The sequence below is a fragment of the Diabrotica undecimpunctata genome, chromosome 6, assembly GCF_040954645.1.
Source record: "Diabrotica undecimpunctata isolate CICGRU chromosome 6, icDiaUnde3, whole genome shotgun sequence".
NCBI lineage: Eukaryota > Metazoa > Arthropoda > Insecta > Coleoptera > Chrysomelidae > Diabrotica > Diabrotica undecimpunctata.
The window spans coordinates 11,412,246-11,433,992 of record NC_092808.1 but is presented as its reverse complement, the minus strand read 5'-3'; the positions used below and the strand labels follow the sequence as shown (position 1 = coordinate 11,433,992).

At 32.4% G+C, this 21,747-nt stretch overlaps 1 protein-coding gene across 1 annotated transcript in view; it reads right to left on the bottom strand.

The window, feature by feature from the left end:
- Window positions 1-1,839: 1,839 nt before the first annotated feature.
- LOC140443486 (general transcription factor II-I repeat domain-containing protein 2-like) overlaps window positions 1,840-21,747 on the bottom strand; it is a 35,352-nt gene continuing 15,444 nt past the window's right edge. The window contains exon 2 of the mRNA XM_072534796.1: window positions 1,840-2,273. Coding sequence (XP_072390897.1) covers window positions 1,840-2,273 — 434 coding nt within the window. The remainder of the gene's footprint in view (window positions 2,274-21,747) is intronic.

Sequence of the window (21,747 nt, the reverse complement as noted above, 5' to 3'; positions counted from 1 at the left end):
AAGAGTTACATTGCAATAAATCTTCCGCATTGCAGATCTGAGCTTATTATACAGATTAATCGCTGTGCATACATCTTCAGCATTTGGGTCAATGCAGATCAAAAAGTATCAACGGAAAGGTGGCTTTGGAAAATGGTTAAAAGTTAACGATATGAGTTCCACTGGTTTAAAGGACCGCTCCCGACATTTGTGAGACACGTTGTCATAAAAGCAACTAATATTTGTAATAGTTTTTTTCACAGTTTTTCAATATCTAAAAACATATTGCATTTGTGTTAGTTGTTAGTTGCTTAATCTCAAGATGTATCTGCTCTAGAAGAAAATGATAAAGCTGACCAAATTTACAACCGTAGCAGCGATTCTGATAAAAATAATAATTTATGTTTGTGTTTTTTGTAATATAATATTAAAAGATCTTATTCAATACATTCTACACATATTTTTATTTGAATTGTATAATTTTTAATATTAAATATAACTAATCTTTATTATAGTGTTTATATGCCTTTTTTACTTATTGTGTTGTGTATTGTAAAAGGCTTTCTTCTTTTCTTTAGATTTTGTCTTCACTTCCTCTCTAAACCAAGATGTTTTCTTTTTTGATATGTTAGTGTTCGTTACTTTCCTCTCTCCAAGTGATTCTGCTGCTGCGTTAGTTATGTGATTTTTGAGTTCTTTTCAGCTTTCCTCGATGTTATCGTTTTCTAATATTTTATTCCCAGCAATCTTCTCTGATAATCTTTTTCTGTAAAGGTATTCTGTGTATTTTGTATTTAGTCCTTTGACTTTGATTTTTGTTTGTGTTGGTGCCGCTCTCTTGGGTGTGAAATATTTCAGAATGATTCTTGTTTTACATAATACTAGGACAGGGATGCACAGACTTATTAAGACTAGGGGCCACTCGGGAAAATCATGAACTGATGGCGGGCCGGCCGCCAGAAGTATAGGTAATTAAAGACAATAAAGAATTGATAATAATTTATTAAAATTGAAAAATAATTTATAAATTTGAAGCGTGGCACTGCATAGTGCTTACAATCTTCTTTATATTTGGCTCAAATTTACTTGTAGCAACACGTAAAACTGCTTCCAAACTTTCATTTGCAAGGCGGTTTCGATTTTTTGTTTTATTATTATTTAGTACCTATTGAAAAAGTTTGTTCACATATATAGGTAGAACCAAAGAAGCTGGCACTTTTCAGAGCGTTTATGCGCAACTCTTCGTACATATTTTTATCAATGCAGCGGTAAAAGTTCAGCAAGTCGCCTTCGTTGAATTTGTTGCGTAAATCTTGGTCGTTTTGAATGTCGATAATTTCTAACTGCATTGACTCTGGCGCATTTTCAACTGAAATCGTGAAAGTATTGCTGAATATGCCCAACAGAGGTTTCACTTTTATAAACTCCGAAAATCTTTCTTGAAAAGATTGAATCAAAATATCTAGCTTTTCTTCTTAACTGAAATTAATCGCGGTTTTGTTGAATTTTTCAGTCATTTTCTTATAATTCGGAATATGATTGTTATTTTCAGAATTCAACTGTGATCTGAAAAGTGTCAGCTTGCATTGAAACGATGATACATGAGCGTAGAGCTGGGATATCAGTTGATTTTTGCCTTGAAGCCGTGTGTTCAAGACATTCAAATGATTTGTAATGTCAACTAAAAAAGCCAAATCACACAACCAATCAGGATTTTTAAGTTCCGGGACATCCCTTTGCTTTTCCGCCAGAAATATTCCAATTTCTTCTATTAAATTTAGAAATCGTTCCAGTGTCAATCCACGACTTAGCCCCCTTACTTCTGTATAATACAGTAAATCTCCGTATTCGCTTTCGATGTCATTTGAATTGTCTGTGATTGAGTCCTCGTGATTTTATGAGATTTACAATCGAAACTACCACTTTCAAGACGTTTTGAAATTCAATTTTTTTAGAACAGAGGGCTTCTTGGTGTATAATGCAGTGAAACTGCATAATATCTTCAGCGTTTATGTTTTTTTCTTGCAGATGTTTTTTCAGCAAAGTAACTAGCCCGGAATTGACACCAATCATCGAAGGAGCACCGTCAGTCGCAACTCCCGATAATTTTGATAAGTCCAAATCAGTTTTTGAACACTCATCCAAAAGAACATTGAGTATATCAACTCCTTTGGTTTGACCTTTCAATGAACACATTCCTAATAACTCTTCTAAGACTTTAAAATCTTGAGTAACACCTCGTATGAATATGAGAAGTTGAGCTGTGGAACTAATATCAGTGGATTCGTCGAGTGCTAATGAAAAAAATTCATTGATCTTAGTTTTTTCAATTAATTGTTTCGCAATATTACCTGACAAAGATATTATTCGTCTTTGGATAGTCATACGATTCAGTTAAATTTTCTCAAACTTTTTTGATGCTTCTGGACACATTTTCTTAGCGGCAATTTCTATGCATTCTTTTACAAAATCGCCATCATTGAAGGGGCGATTTCGCTTTGCTATCATTCGAGAAATTTCATAACTAACTTCTGTAGCTGTTTCTGAATCTTGAATGGGTTTTGTAAACATAGCTTGCTGACCAATAAGCTCCCGTTTTAAAGACAACATTTTTTGCTTTCTTAATTCGCCTGTAAACTTGGTAAAAGAAGGATGCTGCGTTTCATAGTGCCTTTTTACATTATATTCCTTTGAAATCGCAACAGAATTTTTGCAAATTAAACAGACGACTTTGTTATGCGACCATACAAAAAAGTATTTCTCAGTCCAAATTTCTTGAAACTGCCGATTTTCATCTTTAACCTTACGTTTTTTCTAGGTCCTGGCTTCTCCATGTTGCGTTCTAATCCTGGCTAGGATTAACACAGCACCTGAAAACAATTACAGGACCTACTTAAATTACCCATCCTTTTTTAAATTATCAAAAATAATTGATTGAATATTATTCATAAGAAATTTTAAGATTTTTATACAGATTTTATATCTGAAATAATGACGTAATTATTACAATTACAATTACAGAGAAATTCTGATAAAAATAGTAATTTCTTTGTTTTATTTTAATATTTGGCCAACATTAAAGCTAAATTTGATTAAATACAAGAGTATTATTTTTGCTGTCGGCGGGCAACCAGTATTCGGCCGGCGCGGGCCGCATGCAGCCCGCGGGCCGCGGTCTGTGCATCCATGTACTAGGATATGGTCTCCACATACATTTGCTGAGTTAAGGCATCTTACGTTGATTATTGTCGATGGATGTATATCTCCGTTGGTTACAACATAATCTATCATAGTTCTTTCTCCACGGGTGTTATTAAATGTGTTGGTCTTTGTGGTCAAAAAAATATATTGATTAGGACAATCAAAATAAGGTGAATCTACAGTGAAGTAGCAAAAGAAAGCAGGGCCAAAGAAGGTGTAGCCTTACTAATACACCGAAGGTACCAAAATCGCATCAAAAAGTGTCAATACATATCAGAAAGGATTGTAACAGCAAAGATAAGAGTAGAAAAGGAAGACCTAAACATTATCGGAGTATATGGTCCAGAAAATAACAAGCCTCAAACAACAAGGAAAACGTTTTATGACCAATTACAACAAGTAAGTAGTAGATCAAGTCAGAGGGAAGATGATAACATTGGAGGATTTTAACGCTCGAAGAGACAATCAAGTAATCCCCGGAATTAAGCAAAAACATAACTGGAATGTACATAAACTAAAAACCGTAAACAAAAAGTACTAAAAACATTGCAATATGATAGAGTTTCTCGAAAAATTCTGTAGTGGGTACCCAATAAGAAAGGAACTTCCGGATGTGAAGATTGTGAGAGACATATGTAAAGAAGAAACAACTATTGTCAGGATAGGTCTGAGGGACTGATACATTTTATGTGAAAGTAGGATTGCACCAGGGCTTGGAGCTTACTCCTTGCATTTGTTGTCATTAGTGTTGGATCATATAACAGGGAACCTACAGGGTAACATTTGCTAGTGCTTATTGTATGCTGATGATGTAGTGTTAGTGTGAAATTTTAAAAGTGATTAGAATAAAAACTGGAAAAGTGAAAACAACCTCTTGGACAAAAATTTAATTATTAATTTAATCAGGATTATTAGAATGCTATTTCAATTTAGTGGGAAAGAGGCAATATATTTGTATATATTGAAAAACTTTTTTGTAAATATTCTGTGTCTATTTGATGTTTGCCTGGATATTTAATATTTTTTATCCCTTGTAATGTGATCTTGTCAATTTGCTTAGATTGTCGATTTATTACTCCAGTTTGCTGATCTTCTTTAGCTCTTTTTCAAATTTATTACTGTTTTGTTATAGCTCTACATAAAATTGTTTTACTAGTTTTTCCAGCAGTTTTCCTTTATATATAATATAAATGTAGTTGAAATGTAGTTGAAATTTAATAAATTGTTGAGTAATTTTCTCTTTATAAAAAACTAAAAATTTCTCACTCTTTGCACTGTATATTTGCTCAAAAATTTAGGGCAACTCGTAGTAGCAATATTTTCAGAAGTAGTCACTCCGAAAATGCTTTCGGGGTAAAAAGTAATCTTGAAATATTATTCAATAACAGAGACACCTTTAGAATCCTAACTTCATATCGATTAGGTCGAAATGGAGTTACCTTACCTTATATTCATACATAAATTCAAATTTTCCTACAAAGAAAAGCAATTCGATGTTTCTGAGTAAATATAGGTTAAAACGGTTCCAAGTTTAGGGTAAGTGAATAATTTATCTACGAGTTTAACCAAACAAACAGTACTATAATAACTATATTTTTTGTATCAATATATAAGCAAATTCACGTAGATAGATAAAGAAAATTTTTTTTAAATAGATATACAAGTACATAAACGGACAAAAAACTATTTTTTTAACTATTTACTTTAATTATTAAAGTGACAGAACAAAACATTTTAAGCAGGATTTGATTTATGGAACAGGTATTAGTCACAGAGTGTTAAATCTGGTAAATAGGACGAGTGATCCGTGTCTAAATGTCATATACCGACTGGTCAAAACGTTTATGTTATTTTCGCTAGAACATTTTTAAAAAATTCGACCGGCGCATTCGCCAAAATTTTAACTAACAAAAGTCGACAACTAGGGATGGCGGTTTTTGACAAAACACCGGTTTTCGGTTATACCGTTTTTTTTGCTTACGGTTTAACCTGGCGGTTATAACCGGCCAAAAAAACCGGTTTTTCCAAAAACCGGTTTTCGGTTTTTTTAATCCAATAGTTACAAAGTTACATTTACAATGCCCTTTAGTTTGCGATACTTCATTCGACTCGATATCAATATGATCAAAATTAGTACTATCGAAAGAACATCAATATCAATATAAATAAAACACAATTTTTAGTAAAACCATTTTATTCTATTAATTATTATATTTATTTATTATTTTATTATTAATATATATTTAGTGATTATTATTAAATATAATATAGCGTAAGATTAATATATAGATATTGCAATAATATACAATAAAAGAATATGAAGTAATATTTTAAGTAAAAAAGTATAGGTTAGAAGGTTACAAATAGGTTATATTATATGAAATGGATTTAGCATTATGTTGGCCAGTATTTTTCATGAAGCCTATTGAGAAAAACTCGTTCATATCTATGTTGGTCCGTTAAGCGGCTTCTCTCATCTGACACAATATCATTCAATGATGACACCAGTCTTTCTGATGCCACCGAACTTCCGACCAACGACATGTATTTTTTTAGCTATAAAAGCCAAGCCTGGCATACAGATCCCAGAATGAAAACGGATCACTTGGCAGCAAAGACCGCTGCAGATATAGAGTCAGTTCATTTGAAAAAGAACTTTGAATCTGTGTGTCCTGAAAACTTGAACTGAAACCACTGTTCACCAACTCCAGATCGTGTGAAGACCAAAGAGGGTTTGATTTTAAACTCACTTTGGCTTCTTCATTCTTGAAGGAGCAGGAAGGAGAAAGTTTTTCGATTTCGGTAAGATACGTCCTAACTTACGAGCCTAAATTGGATGTGACTGTCTTCGCCATAGACAGATTCAGATATAGTTTTTTGAACCTCGGGTCCGTGATTGTAGTATGGCAAAGCAGGGGATTTCGTAAAAGCTTAGTGCCCCACTCTTAAAGGCTAGTTATAAGCTTTTGGCATAACTTTTGAGCTGTACTAAGGTTTGGCTTGAGGTTTTTTAAATTTTTTTCGATAATAGACACAAGGGGGATAACAAGGCTAGCAGTAATGTACTGGGAACCCGAGATCTCCTTTGTGACCTCATTGAAAGGCGATAAAATGCTTACAATTTCAGTGATTAGTTTTATATTTGAACCAGAAATCATCCTTGGTGCTTTTTTAATCGAGGGATTTGCCAATATTGCAACTATATATGGGGACAATAGTGTGAATCTTTTAAGCATATGGTAGACAGAATTCTATCTGGTTGTAGTCAGATGCAGAGAGCAGTAAACCAAAATTATTATACTACTGCTCAACAGAGAGCGCTAAAATAATTCAGGTTCTATTGTCAATGAATATAATGAGAGTAGAATATAATATGCAATTATTGTATTCAATTAATGATGCAAATTTAATTTACCATTAAAAAATATAATCCTCTAAAATACCCACCAATTTTCCTCTCCTTCCAAACCCAAAAAATTCCCCACCCCAACCATTTCAACTTATAAAAAAATTTCCCAGACTCTTTCAAATGGGATTTAAAAAAAATAATATCAACATAAATATTTTACTTAAAAATAAATTGAATAATGCAATTCATCTTTTATTTTTACTACCATCAAAAAAAAATTATCATGTATTACTTTTAACACGTTTGTATATTTGTATAATAGGTACATTTTAACTCATTTAATACTTCCTGTATGGGTGTATCGGTTTGAAAACGTAGGGAAATCCTTGGAGATTCGTATTCGTAATCGGTAATTCGATATTTATAGTCAGAACATTATTTTTGGTAACCAGAAACAGCCATTCACCCACTTTCAATGTCAAGTGTGAAAAATTACCTATACCAGATCACTTCTTATGTAAATATTATGATTACAAATACCTTTTCAACGAAATATTATAATAAAACTTAATTGTTTCTGGATGATGAGAGTTTGCACTTTCAGTTTGCTTCTGTATTTATAAAATAAAATAAAATTTGAATTATGGTTTTGTTTGGAATAATTACTTGAAGATAATAATTTTGATTGGGATCCAAAATAATACCTAACCTAATCCTAATCACCGTAAAAACCTAATAACCGGTTTTTACTTTAAAAATAAAAAACCGGTTATAACCGGGACAAAAAAACGACAGATAAAACCGGTTATTGCTAAGTAAAAAAACCGGTTTTCGGTTAAAACCGGTAGGTTTTTCCCATCCCTATCGACAACACAGTTTTATTGCAAAATAGAGAATATTTATTAACTGATACTAAAGTCTGCAAAAACAAGATTAACCAACTAGAAGTAAATTACAGCCAAGCAAAAAAAAGGGAATTCCTTCAAGAAATAGGGAATGAAAAATATGGGTATAAGGATTTGTACAAATAACCTCAATTAAAGACAAATATATGAACACATGACAAAGAGATAATATAGCGACTTTGAAGAGCTTTTAAATTTTCCAGAGAGTCAAGTAGAGAACCAAATAAAGTTCGAAACAGTGGAAGTTGAGGTGATGTTGCCAACATTAGACGAAATTTATGAAGGTATACAGAAACTGAAAAATAATAATGTTCCCGGCTCTGTTGAAGTACCAGAGGAACTGATTAAAATGGGGGAATTAAACTCGCAGAAACCATATATGACCTAATTTTGAATATTTTCGAAAAACATTCAGACAGTATTAGTTCTGCTGTACAAGAGAGGTGACAAAATGAGATGCCACGATTACCGTGACATATCTGTGTTCTGCGAGCTACAAGATACTTTCCTAGAGATAATGTAGTTAAATCTCACGGCTTAATGAATTTTTTTGTATACAACAATGATCAAATATCTTTCACTCTAAGTATTTTACAAAACTTTTACAATCCAATCAATAAAGTCTATTTCAACCGTGCTCTTAGTGCTTTATGTGACTCTAAATATACTAACTGTCTACAATTTATTCTTCTCAACTTTTAAATTACACTATTTGGATTATTACGTGGTTCTACTCGTATCTATTTACTGGTATTTTTGATTTATCTTAAAACTTACTGATTCAGAATTCAACAAAGACGGAGAAGTCACCTTAAAAAATAATAAAATTAAAAATAAGGTACACTTAAGTTGGATGATAGTTTTGTTTTAAAAAACTTGGTAACAGACTTTTATTCTTACTTTTCTGTACAAAGTCTTTTATATGTTCAAACTCTGAGTTGTAGATTCTAGACCTTTAGTTTCCATTATACTGAGTGTTTAAAGTTTAAATATGGATTGTAATTTTTGCAATTATTTTGTATTTAAATTCACAGTTTATATTTACAAATTTACAATTTTACGTTTTTTGGTATAAGGATTACTTTATTAACATTATTAAAAGAGAACGCTAGTTACCACTTTGTTGTGGTTAGTAACTCAAATTTTTTTGAACTATGGGTAAAATAATAGAAACAAAAATGAAGAACCGTCACATTCTACAAAAAAGTTGTGTCTCTACGAAATGTAATTTGATCGGTTATCAAGTTATTTCCTTCTAAAGAGTCCAATCAATTTTAATTTTACAATATTTTGTATTCACGATGTTTTGTTTATTTTGTAAAAATTGAGCAAATTGTAGACGCGCAGGTAAATCATGAGGTAGTAAATTCTGAACAGAAATATAATGATATAGATGCAGACTCTTCAATATTCTCAAAACAAATGATGAGCTTATCCATGTTGTCAGACTTAATCGGCGAGAAATGATATCTATATTCTCTTTAACATGAGGTAAAATTTATCTTTTTCATCGAAAATAATAGTTTTTGTAGCTCCTTTTTGACTTTTAGGACGTACAGACCACGTCTCACCTAGGCAGTTGTAAATATTTATAGATACTACTAATTTTCAAATAATATTAACGGGAAGTTTTATTGCTACACAAACTGTCTAAAGTGACATAAGCCTACTAGAAAAAATGAACGTTAAACTACGGTTAAATCATCGAGTTAGAATCTATGGAGAGGGCACCACGTGACTAAAAACGACCTCACTTCGGCCATATTGTTCAGATTGTTTTGACACTTTTGACAGATCGTATATGTTTGTTTACGTTTGTTGTTTTTCGAATATTTTTAGTTTTATAATACTTTTATAGAAACTGTTATAATATATTGTGATAGTGCATAATAATGGTGTATAGTTCTCAACGTAGTTGCAGTAGCAGAAGCAATGATAATAAAAAATCTTCAGAAATAACGTTCTACAGGTTAGTATACAAATATGTAAACAAAGTAATGGCCCGTACTTCAGAGAATAAATTAATAGTATTTGACTGTATTAATTTATCTTTATGTATAATATATCGTGTTTTTAGTGTTAACCGCGGGATAAATAAATCATAGTTTAATAAAAATGTATTGCACTTTTTTAGATTATGATTAAAACTTCTGAATAACTAGTCATATTTTTATAGTAGTTTTAATATTATTGAGTCCGCCCATGATCCCACCGCCATATTGGTATCATCGTTAGCCACGCCTACCTACGCCGTTTTTAATACACACGTTAATATGCTCATAGCTTCTCCATAGATTCTAACTCGATGGGTTAAATTCATAAATTCATAAATGCATTGACAATGACAGAGTTGTAGAGCCATTGATGATGATGATGATGATTGACAATGACACAAGCCTACTTGTAAAAGAAAAAAAACGAACCATTAAATTACGACTAAATTCGAAGGTTTATTTGATATTAAGGGATCCTTGCAAAACTGAACCAAAAGTATTTTGAAGTGAATGGTGGGTATTTTAAATATTTACTTTAAGGTTCTTAATTATTGTTAGATAATTAGAGAATAATTGTTTTTATTGTAAAATAAAAATTCATTCTTTTTAGAAGCAAATAACTGAAAAAGTAATTGAATCAAACAGAAGCAAATTTATTTGTAAAATTTAACGCTTTTTCTTATTTTTTTATTATTTTACCCGTAGTTCAGCCAATAAAGACATTTGTTTTGATTTACAAAATACTACCAAGTGTAACTAGCGCCCGTATCTAGAACTCAGAGATTGGACATTATTAACGAATTATACTGTATAAGCCTTCATTTTGGATTCATGTATTTTATGTAAACACGAATGTTAACGAATCTATTGATCATCGATATACTGAAGACCTGAAAGCTCCGAAAATTTCTAATAATATAATTACAAGCATTCTGCATTAATTATTTTCATGCAAATTTTGCCTTTAACTATATTACTGTTTTTTTTCATTTAATTTCTTCTTTAATTAACTGTAAAGAAACTTATAGCAATCTCCTCTTATAATATGATCAATGCACTGCGTGTTGTTTTACTGATATCACGAAAAAGTTTTTTATTTTTTTTTCTGTTTGATTAAAAATTTCCCACTCTTTCTCTAAGTACTTTTCAATATTGTTTCTTTAATTGGAGAAAAATGTTTCTATCTTAATGTTTATTTAAGAAGAAAATATATAAATAGGTGGTAAATATTTAAAGTTGCAATCAATTAAATGAATTACTTGGATGAGAAGCAACTATATGCAATGAATACATTCTTAAAGAAAAAATCTCAAAGAAAATGGACGAGGATTAGTCCCAATGGTAAAACTAAAACGAAATTGATTATATTCTTTCAACGCAAAAATCCATGGTTAAAGACGCAACAGCCCTAAATCGCTTCTTAACTGGTAGCGACCATAGACTAGTCCAAGCCAAGCTGATCATTGATAGTAGATTTGAAACAAGAAAGAAAGTGGAAAGTAATCAGAAATTAGACATGAAAAAAATATAATAAGAAGCTCTAATGAAAGTGGGTGAAGAAATGGCACAGACAACAACAAAAAAGAAAGTCTCATATCCCAGGAATCAAAGTTTCTTCTGAACACAAAAAGAACATTACAAAAACAAGGAAACAGAAATAAAATGGAATACAAAGAAATAAACAAAACTATTAAAAAAATATCAAGGAGTGTAAACGGAGAGTACAGGAAGAAAAGATAGAGAAAACAATTGAAAAAAATAGAAACATAAAGTGCTTAAAGCAGAACCTGGGAAATATACAAATGAATAGCATAAAGAACAAAGAAGGAGTGGAGACCAACAATTTAAATGACATTTTACAGATAACACACAAATATTATATAAATCTCTATAAAACAGAACAAAAACCAACCAGAGAAATTCGTAATCAGTTACAACTGAAAATAAAGAACGTTAACTCTGACCTACAACCAGAAATCAGTAAAAATGAAATAAAAAAGGCACTCGAAGAAATGAAGACTAACAAATCTCCTGGAAAGATGAAATAACTGTGGAAATGCTAAAAAATGGGGGAACAACTACAGTGGAAGTCCTTAAAATACTAATGAATAAAATATCCACCACATGGAACGAGGCAATAACACAATTACTATTTAAGAAAGGCGATAGAAAAGATCTGAAAAACTATAGGCCCATAACGCTACTGAATGTAATGTACAAACTGTTAACTAAACTATTAACAAACAGATTAACAACTAAGTTAGGTAATTACCAGTCAAGAGAGCAAGCCGATTTTAGAAAAAGATTCAGTACAAGCGACCATCTGCTTACGATAAAAATATTAATTGAAAAGGTCAACGAATATCAAATCCCAATGTATATGGCATTTGTAGATTTTGAAGGAGCATTCGATTAGATGGAACATTGGGCAATAAAGAAGTCTTTACAAAATGGGAGAATAGACTATAGATATACGGACTTAATTTCCAATATATATGATCAAGCAACAACATCCATCAAAATAGTTGAACAAACGGAGCCCATTAGGATACGGCGAGGAGTCAGACAGGGTGACACTATATCACCCAAACTATTCAATCAAGATTTGGAAGACGTTATGGGAAAATTACAATGGGAAAAACGGGGTATTAACATAAATGGCCAATACTTGATGAATTATAATAAAACAAAATTATGACCAACCAACCAGAAGAATTATTAATTACAATTGCACAAACAACTATAGAACAATTAAAAGAATATGTATATTTGGGACAACTAGTTAGAAAATCAGACCGGAGAAATAAAGAGAAGGATACGGTTGGCTTGGGTATTCTTCGGAAATCTTTCCTATATACTAAAAAATAGAAAATATCCCCAATATTTAAAAACAAGAGTCTTCAACCAATGTATACTTGCTGTTCTCACCTACGGTTCTCAAACTTGGACGTTTACAAAGGAAAACATGGAAAAAATAGCAAAGACTAAAAGAGCCATGGAAAGGCAAATGCTGAACATCAGGCTATCAGACAAGAAAAGAAATACTTGGATCCGCAACAAAACAAAAGTGACCGATGTATTAACGCATATAGCAAAACTTAAGTGGAAGTTCGCTGGACATACCATAAGACAGAAAGACGACATATGGAATAAGATGATTATACACTGGAGACCATATAGTTACAAACGAAAAAGAGGAAGACCACAAATGAGATGGTTAGTTGACTTAAAGAAATACGCAGGTCCGAAGTGGATACAAACTGTCTACACTAGAGAGAATTGGAAGAAGGAAGGGGAGGCCTGTGTCCAAAATTGGACAGCAAGGGCTGTATAGATAGATAGATAGAATCAATAAAATAAAATATATAATTGTAAACAAGCAAACTCGATTAGCTTAACTCATAAATCATTATCAATTTAAAACAGATGCATTTACCATTTCTTTTTTAAATGTTATGGTTAGCAGGAAAAAAACAGCGTGAAAGCTCGCCGTGCGCATCGTAACAATGCATCGTCAAATGAATTTGACTTAACGATAGACGTGCTTGCTATAATACCTTGCTTAGTCTTGCAATATTCGTAGAAACAAACCCTCTTACCTAGAGGTGGTGAGCTGCGATAGTCTAGGAATATTTAGAACGTCGAGTGAACCGTAATAAATTAGATTATTCTTAATCTTTAAAGCTGTTATCTGAAGCGATTTGGGGTAAAATTAAAGGTTTTTCGAAAACTTGTAATTTAGACAAGTAGTTCTCAGACTGGACAAAAATATGAATAAAACCAATTTTAACGTAGAAATTTAAAGATATGAGATTAGGTTTTAAATAAACGTATACGTTAAAAATATTAGGAATAATAAAAAAAAAATAATAAAATCCTTAAACTAAATACTTTTCCAAACACTTTTTGTTTAGTCGTGCTCTGAAATCCATAAATGATTTGACGAACACTTTTATTATTATTGTAATTTACTTTTATATGTGCATTTTAAAATTAAGCTTGCGAAAATGTAGTAAATTTAACTAATCATATCAACAAATATAGTGCTTATTTACTTTAAATTCAATTAAATTTAATTATAGCTCAGCCTAATGACCATATTTAGCTGTACTTTTGTGACAGCGGTTTCAATAAAAATTTATTCATATTTAGCTATGAAGATCGTAACTCTTATATAGACGTACACCGTGTAATGAAACTTTATGAGCAATTTCGATTTAAATGGGCTCAATTAAATTATTAATTGGTTTGGTTTATAGTATTACCGCAAATCCACATTGTATGTGGCTATATTTGTATAGTAGAAGTGGGTTTAGTAAGTAAATTGACATGTTATTGTGCGTATAGATATTATTTGCAAACAATATACTAGGACAAATTATTTTATTCTCGTATATTGTATAAATATTTGCAAACAATTATAAATTAAGTTCCCATGAATTTTAAAAATGGATTGCTTTTTTTTGTCCTTGGTTCATTTTAAAACTTATTATTCTACATAATCGACGTTTCTATCCAAAAAATTTTGCAACCTCCAACTTTCCTATCCCCATGTTATAGAATTCTTCCGCCAATCTATTGAGGAATCGAGTAATCTATTCCTTGACTTCATCATCGGTACTAAAGCGCAAGACACCTAAGTGTACCTTTAATTTTGGGAATAAGTGATAATCACTTGGTGCTAGGTTCGGACTAAAGGGAGGGGGGCACAATATTCCAGCCAAAATATCCTATAGCAGTTGTTCAGTTTGATGTGAGGAATGAGGTCGAGCGTTATCATGGGGAAGTCTCTTACCACTGGACATGCATTGTGATGTGGGAAACCACAGGACTATAAAAGCAAGGTCCTTATTGGTAAACCTCTGATCTTCAAACAATATTCGTTTAAGTTTTTCGACAATTTCGTCTGAAACTGAAAGCCTTCTGCTCCGATCTTTATCTCCTGAATTTCCGTTCTGCCTTCACTGAATTCTTTACACCATTTGCAAACATATTAAACAGACATGCACTTTTCCCCATAAACTTTGATTAACGGACGATGAATGTCAATAGGTGAAATACGTTTTTCATATTAAAAAACCTATCATCGTACAAATTTCGCATTTGACGGTAACAACGATCGAAAGCTCCATCTTAGAAGGATGCTAGGCCGGCAGTAGGTACTGTAGCGATGCGTTAGTGCTGGGGTGAGAGAGGGAGAGTTGGTGCGTAAGATAGTGAGACGCCAGATTTCTCCCAGTACGCATTTTTGTTAGTGGCATAAACCTTTTTTTACGAATCATCGTCGTAACATAAAAATATCAACAATCAAAACAAAGTAATGATTCTTATAGGAAATGGTGGCATATAAGATTAAATATAATTAATTAAAAACAAAATAATAGAACACAGAAACGAGTTTCCTCGACAACAAAAAGAAAATAAGATGAAAGGATTGTTCTTCTTTTCACAAAGAATTCTGTTCTCTTGATAAAAAGTAGCTTTACAAGTCAAATATACACATAAATATATTTATATAAAGAAGTCAATAGTCGAATATATAATAAAAACAACTCCTTAAATTAAAAACGGCATTCATTATAAGGTGTCTCCAGATTTTTGCTTGGAATTGATAAAACTGAAGAGCTTTTATTTCAACTGGCACTATCTTATAAAACTTTTAAACCATTACTAGATCTTACAAGGCGGTCAAATTTTGGTACACGATACTGTTGTTTCTAGAGGGATAAGTGTGTAACTCTACATGCGCATTGTATTGGTTAATATTTTTTTTAATGTATAACAGACATAAGGTAAAGTTAAAATTTAAAAGCTCTAAAGGAGTTTCTACAATCTGCTCTATAACCAAGCTCAGAGATAATACGAACACACTTTCTTTGTTGTCCAAACAGTTTATAAATATGAAAAGAGTAACATCCAGAAAAAACAGCACAAGTTAGATGAGAACAAAAGTTACTATGATACTACTACTATCGGTTTACAGTGTTCCCCGACGCCTTCTGACTCCTAACCGCCATTCTTCTCTATTTAACCATAGGCCTGGAGGGATTTCTCTTTCCTCTAGTTCTTTTTCAATTCCCTCTCTCTAGCTTCTTCTCGTCCTTCCTCTTTTTCTTCTCCCTTGAAGAAGAAGAAAAAGAAGAAAAAGAAGAGAAGAAGTTACTATGATAAACTGTTAAGACATGTGACCTAGATAGGGTCCATATGACCCTGGAAGTCACTTGAACAAGATTTTTGAAAAGAAAACGGAGTCGGAAAATCTTTTTTCGATAAACTTACTATAAATGTTGTACCCTGGTTAGTCATGCATCAAAGTGTACCCCCAGTAACGTCGCCTCGGTTGCATGTTATGATAGAGTAATATGTTCAATATCAGTATCAATTTAAAGTGATTTTGGATTGTTTAAAGACAGACGATTAGTTAAAAACCAACTGAATATGTTTTTTCAGATCTTTGGTAATCAATAATGTCAAATTCAGAACAGTTACATATAATCAGTTACAGTATAAGTGATTTTGTAACAAGTAGATACCTCTTCAGCATCTCTAGAAATTACTAATGAATTGATCACGCGTTCCTACTGCTTATATTCTACGATTTAGTATTACAATATTTACTTTTTTTAGCTTTATAAAGATTGTATTTTACCAGTTACCTGATGATGCTCAGAAAACTGTACTATATAGTTTCTATATTCTACGATTCAGTATTACAATATTTACTTTTTTTAGCTTTATAAAGATTGTATTTTACCGGTTACCTGATGATGTCCAGAAAACTGTAGTGGTCCCAACCGGTCTTCTTCTTCTTCTTCTTCTTCTTCAGATGCAAATCCACTAATAGATGTTAGCGATCACATTTTCCATTAATTCTCCATTTCTTGCAATATGTATTAGAGATTGTATGTCGTTAATCCCTGTCCACTGCCTTATGTTTCGGAACCAGGACATTTTCTTACGTCCCATTCCTCTCTAGCCTTCAATTTTACCCTCGATTATAAGTTGGAGGAACTGGTATTTTTCATTTCGCATGATGTGACCTAGATAGGCCGTTTTCCTTTTCTTAATGGTTTCGAAAAGTTGGCATTCTTGGTTTATTCTTTTAAGGACATCTATATTTGTGATTTTCGCTGTCCATGGTATTTTTAGGATACGGCGATAGAGCCACATTTCGAAAGCTTCTAATCTGTTTATATCCTTCGTTTTGAGTGTCCAGCCCTCTACGCCATATAGCAGCACTGACCACACGTAGCACTTAGTAAACTTTAGTCTCAGTTGAAGATCGAACTCTGACAAGTCAGTACCTTCTTGAATTTTACGAAAGCTTGTCGAGCTTGCTCAATGCGAGATTTTACTTCCCTGTCCGATGCTCAGTCTTCAAAAAGCCACGATCCCAGGTATTTAAATTTACTCACTCTTTCAATGGACTTAGTATTCAGTGTTATGGTGTAGTTTTCAAGTGCATCCAAGTTTCTGGAGATGATCATAAATTTGGTTTTTTTGGTATTAATCTCTAATCCCACTCTCTTACTGTATTCTCCGATTATAGTGACAAGTTGTTGAAGATCGACTATGTTGTCACAAATTAAGACACCATCATCAGCATATCGTATGTTGTTGATCAATACTCCATTCACTTTGATTCTCATCTTTGCATCCTCCAAAGACTCTTGAAATATGGCTTCCGAATAAATGTTAATTAAAAGAGCGAAAAGCACACATCCCTGTCGAACGCCCCTTCTTATATGTATGGGTTTGGATATAGAATGGTCTATTTTTAACTGTGCCGTTTGATGCCAGTACAAGTTTTCAATGCATCTTATGTCTTTTTGGTCTATATCAACTTTCTTGAGGATCTGCATTAACTTGTGAAGTTGGACACGATCAAACGCTTTTTGGTAATCTAAAAAGCATAGGAACACATCCTTCTTCTGATCGTGACAATTTTGGACCAGCACCTGTGTTGCTACTATTGCTTCTCGTGTTCCTAAACCTTGCCTAAACCCAAACTGGGAGTCACTGATGTCTCATTCACATTTTTTGTATAATCTTTGATGTAGTATTTTTAAGAATATTTTTAAAGTGTGGCTCATCAGGCTAATGAGTCTGTGATCCTCACATCTTTTTGCATTGACTTTCTTGGGCAGGGGAATAAAGGTAGAGCGTAACCACTGTTGAGGATAGCAGCCAGTTTCATAAATTAAGTTAAATATTTTGTGTAGTGCTGAAATTAACCTTATATACAGTAACTTAATATTGCCTTTTCTATCTCCTCTTTGGTGATTGAAGGGCCAGTCAGCTGGTCGTCTGTATAAACTTCACTCATGGGTCTTTCGTCATGGAAGAGCTCCTGGATGTAATTTTCCCATATATCAATTTTCTCCTTTTTACCCAGTACTATCTGGTTATCTTGATTAACTATGGTAGTTGGTCTTCGTTTTCTGTATATTCCAGCAGTCTCCTTAAACTTTTTATGTAAATTACGGTCGTCGTGCTGTCGTTGTAAATGTTCTAGATCAATACATTGTTGCTTAAGCCATTCATTTTTTGCTATTCTTATTTTTGCTTTTATTTGCCTGTTAATGTTTTCATACATATTGCTGCCATCTTGGTTGTTCTTGTGTCTTCGTCGTTCTTCCATTAGTAATAATATTTCTTCTGTCATCCATTTTTGCCTCTTGTTATTTCGTTTGTACCCTAAGTTGTTTTTTATGATGTCTGTTACAGCACTTGTAATCGCATTCCATGTTGGTGTTAGATCTTCGGCAATGTTTGTCGTCAATATTTGAATTTGTGCGTTTATTTCATTGCTTATTTCTGCTTGTATCATTAGGTCTTTCAGTTTATCCAGTGCTATCTATTGTTTCAGGCTTGTTCTTGCATGAAAGAGCGATCTTTATGACGGCCACTAATAGTACGTGGTCAGAAGGGACATCTGCTCCAGGGTATGTGCAAGCTCTTTTGACAGTTGTGCTGAATCTACCGTTGATAAGAATGAAGTCTATTTAATTTCTTATTATGTTCTGAGCTCTATCGGCTGGAGATTTCCAAGTATAAAGGCGACGGGGGTGGAGTTGGAACCCTGTGTTGGTAACTCTCATGTTTTATTCTTGACAAAATTGTATAAGTCGATCGCCCCTTTCGTTCCTTGTTCCAAGACCAACCGTTTTACGCTTACTAAATAATTAGATTGTGAGTAAGTCTGTTATTTATTTTTATTACTCCGCTTTTATAAAAGAATCTTTTATTGTGGGTAAGTTTATTATCAGAATCAACAAGAAATTGTGTACTTATGTTTTTATTGAAAAATATTTTTTCCACTTACACCAGATTTTACCCTACCAGATACTTTCGCGATCCCTCTTTTTACAGTAATTTGTTATTTTAGCGACGACCGCTCGGAATCCAAATTAAGAAGGAAGCAATAAAAAGTAATGAGTTTCTTTCGTGATTTCAGGTGTTAATGAAATCCTACCTGTTTCGTTCGTCCTTTCTGCTGGGTTCTTGCAAATTACGTTAAAACTTTTCGGATGGATCCGAAATAGCAACTGTTTCCTGCACGATCTATGAAGTTGCGTTTAAAGATATGTCTAACCGTTTCATTTTGCGTATTCTAATGGTAATTAGGCCGGAAATTGGATAGCTCTGGGGGGTAAATTCGTGAATTTGTAAAGGCTTGGAATCGATTTAGTTTGAGATTTTAAGATTCAAGACATCTCATTTCATTATACATCTAAAAATAACACTTAATCGTGATATTATCGTTATTTAGAACGTTTATAGAAAAGCAAACTAATTACAGTTTAAAATATAAAAGAATAAAGATGAATTATAACGTGTCTTACAGGTAAACTCTATTTTTAAACATTTTCATTATACAAATAGAAAAAATGTATCACTACATTGTTTTCTTCAGATTTTAAGCAAGATTAATTTAAAATTAACATGTATATCTTTATTATTTTTGACTTTATTTCTAATTTAATTTTTCAAAAGGTTTCTAAAAGTCGTTAGAGAAAAAATGACAAAGAAAATAGACATTGCATGATTAGAACACACCAAAAAAAAAGCAAACAGAAATGTCTTAAAGTCAAGGAAAAAATAGAAATGAACCTAGTACAAAATTAATATACTGCTAAAAGGTGGAACAAAAATTACCCAGGCCTAAGGAGAAGACATTACATTGACAACAATAACAGGAATAAACAATGAATAATGCAAGAAATCATGGATCTAATGGATGGAAGGGAAAAGTACAAAACAAACTCAACTAATTCTAAAAAGTTGGTTTCTAGAGATCCCTGAGCTCTGTTTAATAGCTTAGTCTATCTCTCTCAGATCAAGGTACTTTCTTGTTTTAATTGAATTATAATTTAAGGATTGTTTGCAATATTTGGCACTGTGCGGTTGCGGCCGTTGAACCCTTACATATCTAGTAGGCGACTTTTTGAATTTTTACCTTATTTAAAAGCACATGTTACGTCAAAGTGACGTTAATTACCAACGGCAGACCCAGAATAAGTTGATTAAAAATAAAAAAAAAAATGAAAATAAAATATATACATTATATGCAGTAAATGTGCCAATACAGATATGTCTAGATTTAAACCAGGACATCTACATCTGCTTCCTAGATTATAACAAGGCATTCGATACAGTGAAACATAATCCGTTAAAAAAACTCTCTGAGAACAAAGAACATCGACACATGGGATATAAGAATAATAAATAATCTGTATTATGAACAGGAAGCTGCCATAAGAATGAATAATTTAAAAACTAATAAAATAAAAATCAAAAGACGTGTTAGATGGAGCTGTATCTTGTCGCCATCACTATTTAATACATACTCAGAGGAAATATTCAAAAAATCATTAGAAGATGAAGTAGCAGGCATAACAATAAATAGCCAACCCATAAGTGAAATTAGATATGCTAATGATATAATACTAATAGCAGAAAATATTACGGATCTACAAAGAATTCTAGATAAGGTTGTTGCAGCGAGTGAAGAATTTGGTCTGTCACTAAACATATGTAGCGTTATAACTGCTACATTGCCTGCTTTCTTTCTTATGTTAATATATTTCGTTAATTCTGTTCTCCAATTTCCATATCTTCTGTCATAATTCATATTCTTCTATATCCTCCATTGTATCTCTTATTTTTCTATATATTTTCTCAGATATAGATTGTATCAGAATTATGTCGTTACTCAATTGATTCATTATTCTCTTTTCATTTTTACTGGTATTTGGTATAAAAACCAGTTGGCGTCCAAATCTATCTTCTTATATATATATATATATATATATATATATATATATATATATATATATATATATATATATATATATATATTTCAGTATCTACCTTTCCTATTTTCTTAATAATCATCATTTTTATCTTTTACTCAAGTTTCTAAAGAATGAATTTTATTTTCATCTCTATTTCTGTTACTTTGGAACGAGAGGTGCCATCTTTATTCTCTGTTTAGTTTAATGCTAGTGACAAAGACTCCTTTTTGTTGACATTTCCCCTTTCCCTTTCGATACAAAAGTCGATATAATTGCTTCTATTTCTAAAAATGTCGATTTTTTTCATGACTTCTGTAAAAGTATAATAACCAATTGTTGTGTCGTCTCCTGAATTAGGAGTCAACCTCCGGGATACATTTCTCAGGTGCGGGTCAAATTATATTAACATCCAGAAGACCAACCGGCCTGAGAATGGCACTATCATTCCGATAGGAGAGTTGACTCCAGGGCAAGAAAATCCACAACTAACAACATGGCTTGCTAACAACCATAGCAGAGAAGACCAGGATAAAACCTAGGATTTGGTGACAAGCATTTTTCCTTACTATAATGTAACACTGTAGCAAGAAGTCGAATAATTTTTATTTAAATTCAATATCCTAGTTAAACATGTATTTTACTGTTTTTTTGTTTAATATTTTAATAAACATGTGTTAGTTTAACTGTGTATTGTTTCTTCTTTTTACTTGTTTGCGTGTGTTGCTCCAGAGTAGGCCATATTCACGTCCTGAGTGAGCTAGCCAGGGAGTGTTTCGTATAACGTCTAATGTAGCAATTTTGCAATTGATACATTAGGGGTTATGACATTAAAAATTGGTCCCAACGGGAAACGATTTGTCACTCCAACGTTGTTAGTGATGTTAGTCGGATTGTAGCAGCAAACTAAGGTTTGCGGTTACAAGTTGACAACAGCAGCTCAACGTTGGGATGTTACAAATTGATCCTCGAAGGGTTACAAATTGGCACCCAATGAATGTTCGTTGGAACGTTACAAATTGGTG